Source organism: Rattus norvegicus, chromosome 19, assembly GCF_036323735.1.
Source record: "Rattus norvegicus strain BN/NHsdMcwi chromosome 19, GRCr8, whole genome shotgun sequence".
In the NCBI taxonomy this organism is placed as follows: domain Eukaryota; kingdom Metazoa; phylum Chordata; class Mammalia; order Rodentia; family Muridae; genus Rattus; species Rattus norvegicus.
In genome coordinates, this window is record NC_086037.1 from 68,832,075 (window position 1) to 68,848,605 (window position 16,531).

Consider the following 16,531-nt stretch of genomic DNA (forward strand, 5'->3'; position numbering starts at 1 on the left):
ATCTGATGCCCTCTTCTGGTGTGTCTGAAGACAGCTACAGTGTACTTATATATAATAAATAGATAAATCTTTAAAAAAAAATCATAATGTAAATATCTGATATGAGACCCCTATAGGGTCATGACCCACAGGTTGAGAACCACTGGGCTAGGGGAAGTGGCCAGGTTTCCAGCAAAACTTTGCTAGCTGAGGTAATAATTTATTTGACTTGTAAAACTATTATAGCCATAGAGAAATTACACCAAGGTCTCCAAGGTTGAAAGCACCCTCTCAAACGTGGTGCTGGGCTTTCACTAAAACGTAGAAAGCACTCAGTTAACAGACAGAGCTGATCCTTCAGAAGAACCTCAACTGCAAGGAAGAGAGCACTGAGCAGCTTGTAGCATCAGAGAACAGTGTGAAAGGATAAATGAGAGGAGACGCCACCATGGCTAGGTGAGCTCACGGAAACGTGGCCCTGAGGGCCACCAACTGGAGTTCAGAGCAGGCCAGATGAAGTGCAATAAATTATAACTTGGTGTTATCAATAGGAAAATAGATTTTTAATACCACGGAGGGCAGACATCTGCCCAGCTCTCGTGCTGATTAAGGCTTGTTCTAAATATAAAGGTTGTGTGTCTTTTATCCAGGAACTCAATGGCCAAAGGCAGGGTAGAAACCCTGGACTGGAATCAAAATTTTCTACAACAATAGCCCAGAGCTCAGAGACAGTAGTGTCTCAAGTGCATGTTCATTTCTTTTGACCTGTAATCAATGGGTCTTTGGAGAAGGAAAAAAAAAAAAAAAAAACTAAAGATATCAATAAAAATAAAATATTAAAAGAGAAGATTTTGCAACACACTATAGATGTACATTCAGTATTTAATTATCCTGCTTTTTTATTTACTTAAAAATCTGGTGGTTTTCTTTAATTTTCTTTCTTTCTTCTATCCTTCCTTCCTTCCTTCCTTCCTTCCTTCCTTCCTTCCTCCCTCCCTTCTCACTGTATGCCTGCTCTGCTGCACGTACACTCACAGGCCAGAAGAGGACATCAGATCCCCTTACAGATGGTGAGCCACTGCGTAGTTGTTGGGAATTAAACTCAGAACCTCTAGAACTCTTCACCACTAAGCCATCTCACAAGCTCCCATATCCTGAATTCTCAATGCTTGCACAGACTGACTGGCTGTCCTCATAAACTTCAAAGAATAAAGGTGCAAATAAAGAGCCAGCTGGGATCCCTTTCCCGACTGGGTATCTGAAGGGCTATTACCTTAGTCACAGGGGACATAGCAATCTTCCAAACGAGGAGCTTCTCTTTGCATACTAGGCAGGCCCACCCACCTTCATCGACGTGGACAGAGAGCTGGTCGTCAGCTGAGGGGATAAGGCACACAGTTCACCCCATATCCAGACCACGAAAAAGTCGTTTCATCTCCTTATAGCAACATCTTTTTACCACATTAGTCACCAAGACAGGAAGCTGCATTACGGCTCCTGCAGAGGACCAGGGTTTGGTTACCAGCATCTACACAGTGACACACAGCCACCTATGACTCCAGTTCTAGTACCAGCATCTACACAGTGACACACAGCCACCTATGACTCCAGTTCTAGTACCAGCATCTACACAGTGACACACAGCCACCTATGACTCCAGTTCTAGTACCAGCATCTACACAGTGACATACAGCCACCTATAACTCTAGTTCTAGAGGAGCCAATCGACCCTTCTGACACCCACAGGTTCATAATCACACATGGTACACATATATACTTAGGCATACACAGAGGCAATTATCATAATATATTATTAAAATTAATTTAAAAATGCAAGTCACATAACTTCCAAATATTTAAGATTAATCTATCAAAAATGAGTTATTTAGTTCTGATAATTACTGTTAGAAATATATCCAAAGGCAAAAATTATTAGAGTATATGTTTAATACTCTTTAATTTTTGTTACAAAGAATATTTTTTTCTTAATTTTTTTTAAGATTTATTTTATATATATGAGTACACTGTCACTATCTTCACATACAGAAGAGGGCATCAGATCCCATTACAGATGGTTGTGAGCCACCATGTGGTTGCTGGGAATTGAACTCAGGACTTCTGGAAAAGGAGTCAGTGCAGTTAACCACTGAGCCATCTCTCCAGCCCTATTATAAAGAATCTTAGCTAGGCATGGTAGCACATGCCTTTAATTCCAGCACTCTGGACGTAGAGGCAGGTGGATCTCTTTTGAGTTTGAAGTCAGTCGGGTCTAACCCTCAAAAACCAGAGACAATTTTACTTCTGTAAGAATCACTTATAATTTGATAAACCAAACAATAACCCTCTTATTAACAACTATTTTCAAAGAAATTACCACATTCCTCCAAAAGAATATAATGTTCAAATAGAGCTCCTTAAAGATATGGTAAATCATTTCATCATAAGGAAACACAAGAGCATTGTTTACTATGGGAAAAAGTAAGTCAATTTACCACTGTGTCTAGGGAGTGGGGGTGAGCCTTCATAAATGTGTTCACAGCCTTGAGAATCTTATTTGAGCTTTGCTCTTTGCTTTTAGACAAGGTGGCAGTGCAAAGCACACAGCACTGGAAAGGAACATGCTAACTGTGTAAACATGCCCGAGCTGTGCAGGACTTTCTGCTGACCTGGAGCCCCTGTGCAGGAGTGTTCAGCCCCCACCCCATGCAGGTCTGACCCAACATTAGATGTGGTCAGACCTGCAATGTAGACAAGTTCTTCAAGTCTACACTGCTCTTGTCTGTAGCTCTCAACTTCTTGGGATTCCCTCCTGAATCCCTAGAGGGAGGCTACGTACTGTTTAAACACAGACATGGCATGACCCAGAAGTATGGTCAGAGATTTAAACTCAGTAAGAATTAAACATTTCAGGGTGACAAAAAGAGAATGAAGTGGGGGAAGGCAGGTGGAGGAGGACACAGGGCAGAGAGTAGCAGTGTGAGCATCACCATACCAAAAGCCTAAGGACTGGCAGCCAGGGTGGCTAAGCTGAGGGACAGTAAACGGTCCTTTACAACAGGACATTTTATCCTCGGCTACTCAGTGGGTAAGTGCCCACAGCTCAGGCTTCATGATCTGAGAGCTGCCCTCTGACCCCAACATGCTGGGACTGAACAGACCTTGAGTGATGTGACACACACAAATATAAAAGTTTTAAGTTAAAATGCTGAGAGATGGCTCAGTGGTTAAGAGCACTGACTGCTCTTCCAGAGGTCCTGAGTTCAATTCCCAGTGCCCACATGGTGGCTCACAACCATCTGTAATGGGATTGATGCCCTCTTCTGGTGTGTCTGAAGACAGGCACATGTATACTCACATACATAAAATACAGTTTTTAAAAAATGCTAAGATGCATTCTAAAACTTTGTCTCCCTTCAATGCTTGTCATGACCACCGAAGCCATTTCAGTCACAACCTGTAGTTTGCCAAACATCGTTCTAGAAAAATGCAAAGGTCCAGTAGACCTGTTAATGAAGCGACTTGGGCTGACATGATGGCATCTTGGTCTGCCCTTCCCTGTTTCTCTCTTCTTTCCCTGTGATTGACGCCTCCCAACTCTTGCATCATCTTTATGCCAGCAGAGGCTTTAAAGATATGATAATAACCCAATACTGACTTAATAACAACCCAATGAGTCTACCACATGACTTGTAGGACACGAAACCCCATAGGCCTGTCACATGACTTATGGGACACTACACAGCACTCAGAACCCAGAACTGGAGGCAGAACTTGACTCTAAAACACTATTTAATCTAACAACGCAAGGTACTGCACTTTGGATGATTCTATAGCTAAATTCCCTATATCTAATCAACTCAAAAGTTGGGGATATAAGGGACTGAAGTACACACATCGTTCTTAGAATCACTGGTGTAACTGTGTTAGAAAGATTCACTCAGCTTCACAGACCAGTGTCTTAGGGATGAGGAGAACTCAGCAGGCTGCCTACTTCTCTACCAGACAAAGCCAAAGTGTTATCACATGTGACCTGGTTATTGACCAATATGGGGACAAATGAAAAGACAACACCTACCCTCAGCCATCGCCAGGGCTTCCATGATCTTAACAGGGAGCGATGATCCAAACACTCTCACGTCATAGTTCACAGACTCTGATATGGAGTGGTAGGGGAATATCCGAGTAGGCGTTCCTCTAAAGAAAGAGACCATGTTGGATCACCTGTCACCAAAAATTCCCCATTATCCTTGCCTTTACACACCTATTCCAGCTACCTCTGATGAGGTGTAACGGTGAAAGACACCAGCCTGACTGTACTGTACAGTAGAACTCACGGAACTGTCTACCTCTAATGAGGTGTAACGGTGAAAGACACCAGCCTGACTGTACTGTACAGTAGAACTCACGGAACTGTCTTATTTTGCTTCCCATTGCTGTGATACAGACCATGAGCAAAGCAACTTGAGGAGGAAGGAATTTATTTCATATTTCCAGGTCACTGCCCATCACTGAGGGATGTCACGGCAGGAAGTCGCCCAAAGCAGGAACTGAGGCAGGGCCATGGAGGAATGGTCTTTCCTGGTTTGCTCAGTTTGCTTCCTTATATACTCCAGGGCTACTTGCCAATGGATGGCACTGCTCAGTGGGTCAGGCCCTTCTATATCAATCACCAATAAAGAAAATCATCCCCAAAGGCAAGCATGTGGGGACATTTTCTTTCTTTAAAGATTTATTTATTTTATGTACACGAGTAAGCTGTTGCTAACACACCAGAGAAGGCATCAGATCCCATTACAGACAGTTGTGAGCCATCATGCAGTTGCTGGGAATTGAACTCAGTACCTCTGGAAGAGCAGCCAGTGCTCTGCTCTTAACCACTGAGCCATCTCTAGGGTGGGGGTTGGGGGGTTCTCAATTGAACTCCCCTCTACTCAGATGATTCTAGTTTGTGTCCACAAAAAAAAAAAAAAAAAAACAAAAAAAAACAAAAAACAAAAAACAAAAAAAACTAGCCACCATGCCTGAACCATATGAGTTCAGTAATTTGGAGTGTGCACACCTCTGCCTCTGAGGTCAGTGCTGTGAAGGATTCTTCTCAAACAATGAAAGTCAAAGCCAGGCACAGAGATCACAGGCAGATCTCTGTGATGTTTGAAGTTAGACTGGTCTACATAGAACCCTGTCTCAAAAAAACACAAGCAAATAAAGGGTTCCTTGTGCCCACTCAGCATCACAGTTACTCTCTGAATTATCACAAGACTTGCAGAGTCCTACATTTTCACCATAAGTCTCAGTCAGACTCAGTATTCCCTGTTCTCATGCAGAAGAAATTCACTTAAAGTGTGTGTGTGTGTGTGTGTGTGAGAGAGAGAGAGAGAGATGAGAGATCGCACACCCGAGAGAGAGAGAGAGAGAGAGAGAGAGAGAGAGAGAGAGAGAGAGAGATGAGAGATCGCACACCCAAGAACAGGTGCCTAGAAGCCAGAGCATTGGAACTGTCTTGTAGCTGGAATTACAGATGGATGTCAGCCATCTAACATGGGGGCTGGAAAGAGAACTCAGTTCCTTGCTCTTAACCCCAGAGCCATCTTTCCATCCCAGAAATTCACTTTTGAAAGAACAGAAGAAATCCTCTCGAACAAAGGTAACCTGATTCTGAATTTTTGTATTAATAACATGGAGGAGGGAAACGATTCTACTAGACATGTGATTGGGCAGCACACCTGCGGCTTTAGTGAAGCACACACACACTGTCTCTCGTAAAAAGTGATTTTATATAACCTAGTCACAACGTCACATTTTGTGGCCCAAAGTCCTTTAATTGTCGACTAGTACATAGTAATAGCATTTGTTAGGCACCGAGAAAACATTTTTGTCAGGGTTTGTAGGTTCTTACCATGAGTCAGATCTGTATAACGAATCCTGAGACTATGGTAAGGATGCTGAGATCCTGACATAAAGGTGGAACTGTTAAATAAAATTATGGTAGCCAGACAAGCTCCTGCATGCTTGAAATGTCAGTAGCTGAAAAGAGGACTGAGCAAAGTCAGACTAGGGTACATAGCATGGCCTGTCCAAGAGTGGGCAGGACCGAGTTCCGGGCTGCACTTCTACACTAGATCATAAAAAGATCAGACCAGACCAAATGAGTTACTGATGTCAAATGCCACAGTTTCAAACCACAACTTTAAACAGCTGCCCGCAACTGACCTGCAAAACGAGGGCCACCGTTAAACAGCGTCAATAATATGCAAGGATGACCAGGAGTACTTTCCAACTCTGCGGCAACTTACCCTGCTGCCTGGTTCCATCTGCCCGTTTTGGAGCTGAGCCTGCTGGTCACCGAACCCGCACTTACCTAGAGCTCACTGAGCTGCGCCGGCCTACCGGCGAGAACAGCACAGGCGAGCTAACCGCAGATCCCAGAGACAGGCCCCTCCTGCTCGCTCTAGGCGTGGTCGAGGGCCCGATTCCGACTAGCGGACCCCGTCGGGTCCCTGGTCCCGGGGTTCGCGGAGAGGAGACGCCTGGAAACATATCTGCAGAGTGTGGAGGAAGCTGCACTCGCGGGCTAAAAGCGAGGACCTCGCGCGCCGGGTGCTTGAACACCAGAGGGGCGGGAAGGCGCCTAGAGATGATGTAAAGACAGGGCGCTCAACAAATGGGGAAGGAAGGCGCGTGGCGATGACGCCAAAGCTCGGCGCCGAGAGGCAGGGCCGGGTCCGAACTGGAAGCGCTCATGTGACGTCACACCCAGCACCAGTGGGGCGGGGCAAGCGAGTTTGAATCCTGAACCTTGTTTCGCGAAGTGGCATGAGTTCCCGGGACTGAGCTTGAGAAGTGCAGTTCTCAGGCTGGAGTTGACCCTCTGCGACCAGCGCGGACTGGGGAAGGAGGCGCTCGTGGGCGGAGCTGAGGAGTCGCGCTCTGTGTGAGGCGGTGGTGCGCTCACAGCTTTTCCCAACCTAATTCAGATTGGTTCAGGCTTATCCTTCGTCCGCATGTCCGGGCTCTGCTATGGGCTGCAGCTCTTTGCTTTCCAAGCACAGCTTGCACTTTGATGGGTCTGGTCTACTGCCGAGATTCGGAGATGACTGTGGCCCCCCAAGTCCCAGACATGTTCACTCTCACCCCTGCCCCTGAAGTCCTAGAACCTTGTAGAAGACCTATAGCAGGCATACACACAGCTCTGTTAGTCCTCTGCGGCTGTTTTGCAAGGACGCAATGTGTGGACGGGGATGTTATCTCCATTCTACTCCCCACATTACCAAACAGTGAACTTGAAGGATTAAAAATTAATAATAAGCCGCCTAGCTACCCAAAAAGAAGAAGTAGGGTCTGTGAGAACATGAACTTTTCACCCCTCCCTTGCTGTACAATGGTTCCCGGAACATTCTTGCATGAAAAGTTTCCTGGAACAGCCACAATGACCCATAGCCTCCGGCCACAATGGTCCAATGGCCCTGTAAAATGTCACAAAGTCCTGGGTGTGTTGCCTAGTGTTACACATGACTAGCATATGACCTAAATGTATGGGCAGTTTATGGTTTTGGAATTCCCCTCCTCCCTCCCTCTTGATCCCCCTGGTTTGTGGTTTTTTCCTTTATAAGCTCTGTGAAAATTCAGGTCGGGGTCGAACTCCTCTACTCCCTGTGTGGCGTATGAGTCTCGACCCCAGCATGCTGGCCTGAGCTCTCGTTTCATCTCGCTTACAATAAATCTTCCTCGTGTGATTACAGCAGGTCGGTGTCTGTGTCCTACTGGGTGCGCGTCTTTCCCGAGACTTGAGTGGGGGGCTCCCTTCGGGGTCTTTCATTTGGGGGCTCGTCCGGGATCTGCGCGACCACCCAGGGGTCCTAGACCCACTTGGAGGTAAGATTCTCTGTTTTATCTCAGCGCTGTGTCTGGGTCTGTGTCTATGTTCTGTCTGGGAATCTGGTGCGATCGCTGTTTCGGTTTTGCGGACGCTCAGTGAGACCGCGCTCCAGGAAGGAGAGCGGGGTGGATAGGGATAGACGTGTCCAGGTACCCACTGTCCGTTCGCCCTGGGAGACGTCCCAGGAGGACTCAAGGGGGGACCAGGGACGCCTGGTGAACCCCATCTGATAGGTCCAGAGGAGACTTTACTCCTTGACGACCGGTTTGTTAGGCAAGGTCTGCGACCTGCCGATCAGTTTCAGTGCCTCTGGTCGACACGAAGTCGACGTCGGTTTTGTTTTCTTTTTTCTCTTTTGTTTGTGCTCGTGTGTGTGAGTGTGTGTGAATTAAGTCCTGTAGTCTGTGTTTTTCGGTACCGGTTTAAGGTCTTAGTGCACTGTCTGGGCAGAAGAAGGTTTCCTGCCCTGTGCACGGGTGGAAGAAGGATTCCCGCCCTGTAGAAAGCTAGCTTGAGAGTGCACTGTCTGGGCAGAAGGAGGATTCCTGCCCTGTGCACGGGTGGAAGAAGGTTCCCCACCCCGAAATGGCGCCTGTGAGTAGATGAAGGATTCCTACTCCGAATAGTCTTTTTCTTTCTTTTTTTCCTTTTTAGAAAGCGCACCGGGGGACGCCCCAATCGCGCAGGCTCTGGGACTCGTGAGAGACGTTCCACGAGTCAGCCTTTGTTGGGTCCTGGCTCTGGGACGCGTGAGAAACGTTCCACGAGCCGAATTTTGTCGGGAGGACCCGGCAACGGACAGTCAAAAAGATCTGACTGTGACTTGACTTTGGAGGTCGCGTTCGGCTGCCTATTTAAGTATAGGCACGGACAAGTGTGCTTAGATGTGTTAGTGTCTGTTGTCTGTATTCTGTTTCTGTGTTTGGTATCCCAGAAGCAGCTAAGGTTAAGCTGCAGTTTGGGCCAGGTACTGAAGGTACCAGGCATCTGTGGAAATTGGTTATAGGATGCTTTGTCTTGGTCTTGTTTGTCTGGATTGTTTTCTGTGGTATTGTCCAGTGTCTTTTTGACTTCTTTTCGTGTTTGAATTTGGACTGACGACCGTGTTTAAAATCTTGGACTGACGACTGTGTTTGAAATCATGAAACTGTTTGCTTTGTTCGTTGAAGAGTTTTACTTGGTCCCCTTAATGCTTAGTGAGTAAGAAACTTAATCTTATGGACCCCGCTCTAGTGGCGGTGTGTTGGTTGATAGCCAAAGTTAATTTTTAAAATAGTGTTTTATCTGTGCTCGCAGCACACAGTAGAGGGGAGCGAAATTAGCTGCGGAGCTGCTGCAGCGAGCATGGGGACTTCTCAAGTCTCACCCAATTTTTCTGGCTCTTCAGGAGCTGTTTAAAAGGAAAAGGCTTAAGGTAAAAAGAAACACTATAGAGAGATTTCTTAGTGAATTACTACACCTTGATTCGCGATCTCTGGGAATCTCATGGTGGACAGCTGAGATAAGCTGGAAAAGGATTTAAATTTTGCTTGGGAGCAAAGAATCTTAAAGGCGGAGTTTCAGCCGGTATGACACTTAGTGCATAACTGCCTAAAAGATCAAAAATGCTGTTAACAGGCTAAAAAAAAAAAAGGGACAGGCTGCGTTAGAAATGCTACAGGAAGAATAATCTAAAAAGGCTGAGAGCTAGGTGGGGCTATAAGGAAAACAAGAATAGGAAAGGAATTTCTGACCTTTGCTCACAGTAGGAGAGCACTCATTTAGAGAAGTTCTTTAAGGAAGCCTGCCTTATCTGCTGTCTTTATTCCAAGGGAGGAGTCAGTCTCCAGCACTAAATTACTTGGAGGTGGCCAAGGTCAGGATTAATGTTTTCTTTTCCTTGGCCCCTTTAAACCCAGTGAGACAGTTTGGTAAAGGGCTACTACTGAGGTCCTGATAGCCCCAGGTGAACTGGTTACAATTCTTTTATCAGCCCCCTGGCATCTAGCACCCAGGTTCTAACCATCTCTCCATCCTTTTGTTATTAGTTGTTACTAGAAGCCTAGTGTCATTTGGAGGCTGGTTCTCTTGAGAGGCAAAGCCACGGAGCTGACACTGACAATGGCCTTTTTGTTCCAAGAAAGGCCTCCTGGTTTAGCTGTGTGACTAAATGCTGTTTGCCCTCTTCGGTAGACTCTATTCTCAAGATTCTCTTGTTTTCTCACCATCCCATTTGATATGCTTGTTAGTAACTGTTACAGGTCTTCTTTACCACCGAGGAAAGACGGAATCCTACTAGAGGCCAGAAAAAAAAAAAAAAGAGGGTTCCAACACGCATAGAAGGCCCTCACTTCTGCCTGCTCTCTTCATACGCCTGAAGGTAGGGAGTGCCAGGTCTGCGGCCAGGCTCCAAGGGTGGGTCTCTGAGGGGCTGGAAAGTGCCCCACCAATCTGGCTAAGATAAGGAAAAGATATGAAGAGAAAGTTACAGAAACTTGAAGGGTTAAGCTAAGTCGCTGAGAGAGTTATTGTAAGTTGCAGAGAAAATAAGTTGATGCATGGTTCAGGGTCTGTGCAGAAAAGTGGACAGCACCTAATAGCTGTAGAAGAAGATGCAGAGAGACAGAAAAGAAAGAAAGAAAGAAAGAAAGAAAGAGGTAAAGAGTGCAGGAAGCTAGGGAAGAAAAGAGACTAAAAGAAGAGGAAGCTAGAGAGCTAAAGAGAGATAAAAGACAAGAGAGGAACATATACTGGCCACAGTAGTTAGGGAACCTAGGAAGACAGTACCTGGCAACAGAAGAGAATTCCTGGCTAAAGATCAGTGTGCCTAATGCAAAAAAAAAAAGACACTGGGTCAGGGACTGCCCCAGAAAGAACAAGAGAGGACACTGGAGAGCCTCTTGGTCCTAGAGTGCTGGCTATGTACAGAGATAGAAGGGAAGTGTGGATGCAGGGACCCAATGCTCTGTGCTCCTATGCCCCCCAGTGGGCCAATATCCAAAGACCTTGAGTGCAAGGGGCTACTGGCAACAAACAATACTTATGGACTGCCCGAAGAACAGTGGACCTTGGCGTGGGCCGGGTAACCCACTAGTTCATAGTCATCCCTGACTGCCCCTATCCCTTGCTCATGAGAAAATTGCTCTCCAAAATGGCTTGCGTGGGCTGAAATGGCTGGGTGAGGCCATGTGTATGCATATCTACAGACTGTGTATGTGGAGCTTAAGACCTGTCTCAGTGCACCAGTACCTGATGCTGGGAGATGTGTGACTTAGTCCTGATCTGCCTGGAACACATCACTCCTGCCAACCGGGCACTAACAATTATCACCCAATCCAGGACTTAAACTGTGATAGAGTGGCTGATGTTCTGCCTTTGAATAGAGTGTCCCAAAAGATGGGACCACTGGTCAGCTGCCATGGACTAGATTCTCCACCTGTTGGGGGCAATCTGGTCACCTTGCTGCCCAATCCTGACCTGGAGCCACCACAGCACGAGTGTCAAGCACTGGCAGAAGCCCATGGGTGGAGGAAAGACCTCTGCGACTGGCTGATTGACCCCTGCTGAAAGCCGAGGCTACCTTGTCCACAGACGGGAACAGTTCTCTTCATGAAGGTCAGAGATAGGTGGGTGCTGCCATGGTGGACAACACAATGTCATCTGGGATGGCTGAACCTCTACCCCCCCCCCAGTACATCAGCACTGCAGATGCCTTTGCCATCTCTTGGATGCCCTGGTGAAGCCAACAACTGTGAGTACTATTCATTGCTCAGGATATCAGGAGGGAAGAGATTCAGTGGCATTGGGCAGTAACAAAGCAGATAAAGTGGCTCGGGAAATGGCTATGCAGGAGCCTATCCTGGTTGAAGGCCTGCAAGAGACAGCCACTGAGAACTAGGATCGGACTAAGGGATGGCCTCACTTAGAATGTAAAACAGAAGAAAAGGCCCAAATTGCTTAAACGAAAAAAAAAAAAAAGACAATGGCACACTTGAGGGGAAAGCTATACTCCCCAGAGAACAAAGAAAAGACTCACTTTGCCAAATACAGAAATGGACTCATTTAGGAGATAAAAAGTTTGTCCAAGTAGTTAAGTGTATGTAATAGACTTTAAGATTTTAGCCAGAGAGGCAGTAGAAAGTATAAGGTATGTCAATAAGTGAATGCTTAGCAAGCAAACAGGGCAAAGAGACCTAGAGAGTTTGGTGAAAAGTCGAAGTGAACTTCACTGAGATAAAACCAGAAAAATATAATCACAAGTATCTCCTAGTGCTTGTAGATACTTTTTCAGGAATAGATAGAAGCTTTCCTCACCAAACAAGAGACGGCCTCTGCAATCATCAAGAAGATACTGGAAGAAATCTTCCTCCGATTTGGAATGCCCAAGGTAATCTGGTCAGACAACGGCCCTACTTTTGTTGCCAAGGTAAGCCAGGGTGTGGCCAAGTATTTAGAGGTCGATTGGAAATTACATTGTATTTACAGACCTCAAAGTTCAGGACAGGTAGGGTAAATAAATAGAACTCTAAAAGAGACCCTGACCAAATTAACCATGGAGACTGGCACAGACTGGGTGACACTCCTTCCCTCTTGCTCTCTTCAGAGCAAGAAATACCCCTTCCAGATTCAGCCTTACCCCCTTTGAGATCTTATATGGGGCCTCAGCCCCCCTGACTGTATTAGATGATGTTACTGAACCAACATGTCATAGTGCCATAGTAATAATGATTTGTGTGCCAGGCTAAAAGACCTACAGGTGATACAGAAAGAAATCTGCTCACGGCTGACAGCAGCCTATGCCCCGGAGACCCCTGAGACATCCCATCAGTTCCAGGTTGCAGCTACACTGAGTCCAGACACTCGAGCCTCGCTGGAAAGGACCGTACCTGGTGCTGCTGACCACCCTGACAGCTGTCAATTCTCAGCCCTCACCAGCCATGTACTAGCTGTTGGGGCTGAGAGCTGGGACCTAGAGGGAAATTCAGTCATGTTTGTCCTGGGTTCTATCAAGATAGGTGTGGGATAGGCTTGATTTCCATTACAAATGATGTAACATTGCATATGTTAGTACTCTTAACACTTCTTGGGACTGTGCCTCAGGGATCACAGTCCATATAAGCTTAGAAGTTCTAAAAGCTAGTCATGACCTTGGTGGATAGGCTTGGATAGTGTCCAGGTTAGAATCCTCATGTTAAGACTACAATACCAAGCTGTTATGCTAGATGAAGCTGAGTTCTCCATGAAGTTCTAGGATTAGAACTATTAACAAAAAAAGAAGAAGTGGGGAATGAAGGATTAAAAATTAATAATAAGCCGCCTAGCTACCCAAAAAGAAGAAGTAGGGTCTGTGAGAACATGAACTTTTCACCCCTCCCTTGCTGTACAATGGTTCCCGGAACATTCTTGCATGAAAAGTTTCCTGGAACAGCCACAATGACCCATAGCCTCCGGCCACAATGGTCCAATGGCCCTGTAAAATGTCACAAAGTCCTGGGTGTGTTGCCTAGTGTTACACATGACTAGCATATGACCTAAATGTATGGGCAGTTTATGGTTTTGGAATTCCCCTCCTCCCTCCCTCTTGATCCCCCTGGTTTGTGGTTTTTTCCTTTATAAGCTCTGTGAAAATTCAGGTCGGGGTCGAACTCCTCTACTCCCTGTGTGGCGTATGAGTCTCGACCCCAGCATGCTGGCCTGAGCTCTCGTTTCATCTCGCTTACAATAAATCTTCCTCATGTGATTACAGCAGGTCGGTGTCTGTGTCCTACTGGGTGCGCGTCTTTCCCGAGACTTGAGTGGGGGGCTCCCTTCGGGGGTCTTTCAAACTAAGGTAAACCCGAGGCTGTACTCGAGTTCATAAACATTCAGGGCTGATAACTGCCTTACTTGCTGAACTTGTGAGGTCGCTTGTGACTTAACTTCGCGGGTGACCTTTCCTTTTCAGTTCTTTAATTGCATCCCGCTTGTACTCCACTGTAGCTGGACTTGTGGCTACTTTATAGGTTCCTATTTCCACCAACCCCCCAACACTAGGTAGGAAAGAAAGAAGGCTAGAGGTTTGGAAAGGGGACTTCGAGATCCGTAGACTTCTTCCTGCTGCTGCTGATAGAGGCATCGAGTTCCTTGGGGGCAATTTTGACTTTTACTGACAAACAAACAAACGCTAAGAGCTCAGAAAGCCAGAAAGAGGGCATTGGGCTCTGAAGCTAGTTACAGGGGGGTTGTGAGCCACCTAGTATGGGTGCTGAGAATTGGACTCAGATCCTCTGCAAAAGTGTTATGTACTCTAAACCACCAAGCCTTCTCTCCAGTTCCTCACACACTTGATTTCGTTATTTATTTTATTTATTCATTTATTATATATAAGTACACTGTAGCTGTCCCCAGAGAACACAGGAAGAGGGCATTAGATCTCATTACAGATGATTGGGAACCACCATGTAGTTGCTGGGAATTGAAGTCAGGACCTCTGGAAGAGCAGTCAGTGCTCTTAACTGATGAGCCATCTCTCCAGCCCCCTTCCCCTCCCCCTGTTATTTATTTTTGAGACAAGATCTCACTATGTAGCTTTGCCTGTCCTGCAATTCACTTTGTTGACCAGGTTGGCCTCCAACTCAAGAGATCTGCCTGCCTCTACTTCCCAAGTGGCTGGGATTGAAGGTGTATGCCACTACACCCAGCAGTGATTTTCTTTTAGAGTGTATGTTTTCCTTAAGCTTGCCTTTATGGTTTTTCCTTTTTTCCCCACACCCATCAATGTAGTATTACCTAATTCTCACTATTTCAACATCTCCAAGTGAGGAATTTTCTGCTCACAGATGCTGAAAAGCCACTCCAGCCCTGCAGAGGTTTATACAAGGGGTGGTCAGCAAACCTAATCTTCTGCTCTACCTATTCTGTGTCCACAGTGGTTTCTCGAGTGATTGTGGTTTACTATTTTTGGTGTTTGAGACAAGGTCTTGTGGAGCTCAAGGTGGCTTTGAACAACTCCTGGTCCTGAAGGTACAAGAACAAAGCTGACCCCACCAAACTTCTTCAGACATCACTCTGTCCACCTCCTACTACACGCCCTGTAAATCAGAAGCAGAGAGGAAATGTTCTGGGCTCTGTAGGACGTAAAGGCAGCTGCAGAACAAGACAAAGCTGTTAACTTCTCTCAGCTGGAAGAAAACACAAGATAACAAAAGCCTAAGTGTGATCTTAGGGATGTAAGATCACAGGCATCCTGCCTTCCCACCTAAAACTTATTCAGCCGGTGTTTACTTAACCATTCCCCTTTTTTTGGCAAAGACAGCTTTAATTGCGTACTTGTCAAGCTGATCACAAAGATATCAAAGTCGCCCTTTCTTCTTATTTAGTAATAGCTGGGTGTGGAAATGCACCCTTTTAATGCTAGCACTTAAGAGACAGAGTCAGATGAATCTTTCTGAATCCTTGTCTCAAACATGCCCCCTCACCCCAGTAAAGACATTTAGAAGAGCTACCTGTAACCTCTGCAGGACCAGACGCTGTTCAAAGCCATCTGGGGCTACAGGAGACACCCATCTTAAAATACCAACAAACAAAACCCAAAATGCAGTTACCTGAGAGACCGTTATGGACACAAAGTTGTTAGGCACATCAGAAGTAAATATAGTAAGCAAACACACACAAATGCACACAAGGAAGAGGAGTCATCCGTACCCTAAGGATGAGAGAAGGAAGCCCTCCAATCTAGGAAAACCTGGCAATGGTACCCGAGACTTTAGTTTTTTGCAAAGTGGACTGTAGGAGAATTTTGGCTTCTTTAAACACAGAGATGTTATAGGAATGGCTTCAATTTAACCCAGGTGTGGGATATGGGCTGCTTCAGATTGTCTACAACAGCTGACTAGGAGGCAGTGGATCTCCTGAGTTTGAGGCCAGTCTGGTCTACAATGCGAGTTCCAGGACAGCCAGAGCTACACAGAGAAATCCTGCCTCCAGAGATCCACCTGCCTCTGCCTCCTCATGGCCGGGATTAAAGATGTGCGTAACTGTGTCTGGCTTGCAGAGGTATGGCATAAACTCACAGACACATAAAAAATATTTTTAAAAACCTCAAATAAGGGGTTGGAGAGATGTCTCAGCAATTAAGAACGCTGGCTGCTCTTCCAGAGGTCCAATTCCCAGAACCCATGGACGCTCACAGTCTGATGCCTTCTTCTGGTCTGCAGGCATACAGGCAGACAAAGCACCTGTATATATTAAAAATCAAAAAAAAAAAAAAAAGAAAAACAAAAACACACCGAAATAAAAGCCAAGCATGTAGCATGCATAGACAAGACAATACTCTGGAGCTCTAGGGTCAGATAGCCTGACAACAGGATCACTGAAAGGTGAGGAGGGCCACTCCGCTGTCCCCTGACCCTGGGCAGTGTCCTCCCAGCTAGGAGGAACCAAATCCCTCAGGAACAGTAAGGAATTTTCTCCCCGAAGTTGCCTTTGTCTTGCTGTTATAGCAAAGAGAGGCTAAGACAAGTGACAACCAGTTCACAACTTAACAGAAGCTGTCTCCCTCGATGGGTGCGACGTACGTGTGACCCAAGTGTTCGTCTAAAGCGTGGCATTTACCAGAGCACCAGATGTAGCGTGTACAGAACGCTGGAAACGAAGCAGCCTGCAAACACTCTGCTTGCCACAGCGCTTTGCCAGTTTCTTTTTTGCCAATTCTGCCTG

The 16,531-nt window shown here is 46.1% G+C and overlaps 1 protein-coding gene across 2 annotated transcripts in view; it reads right to left on the reverse strand.

Moving 5' to 3' along the window:
- Nup133 (nucleoporin 133) overlaps positions 1-6,618 on the reverse strand; it is a 49,628-nt gene extending 43,010 nt beyond the window's left edge. Inside the window, exons 1-3 of one of the 2 annotated variants that reach the window (NM_001400955.1) lie at positions 6,338-6,618; positions 4,055-4,173; positions 1,253-1,356 (exon numbers count right to left, since the gene is read on the reverse strand). In NM_001400955.1, coding sequence (NP_001387884.1) covers positions 1,253-1,356; positions 4,055-4,173; positions 6,338-6,516 — 402 coding nt within the window. In that variant the 5' untranslated portion in view covers positions 6,517-6,618. Of the gene's footprint in view, positions 1-1,252; positions 1,477-4,054; positions 4,174-6,337 lie in introns of those variants that run through there. The other variant, XM_008772671.4, reaches the window with a different exon arrangement.
- Positions 6,619-16,531: the final 9,913 nt, after the last annotated feature.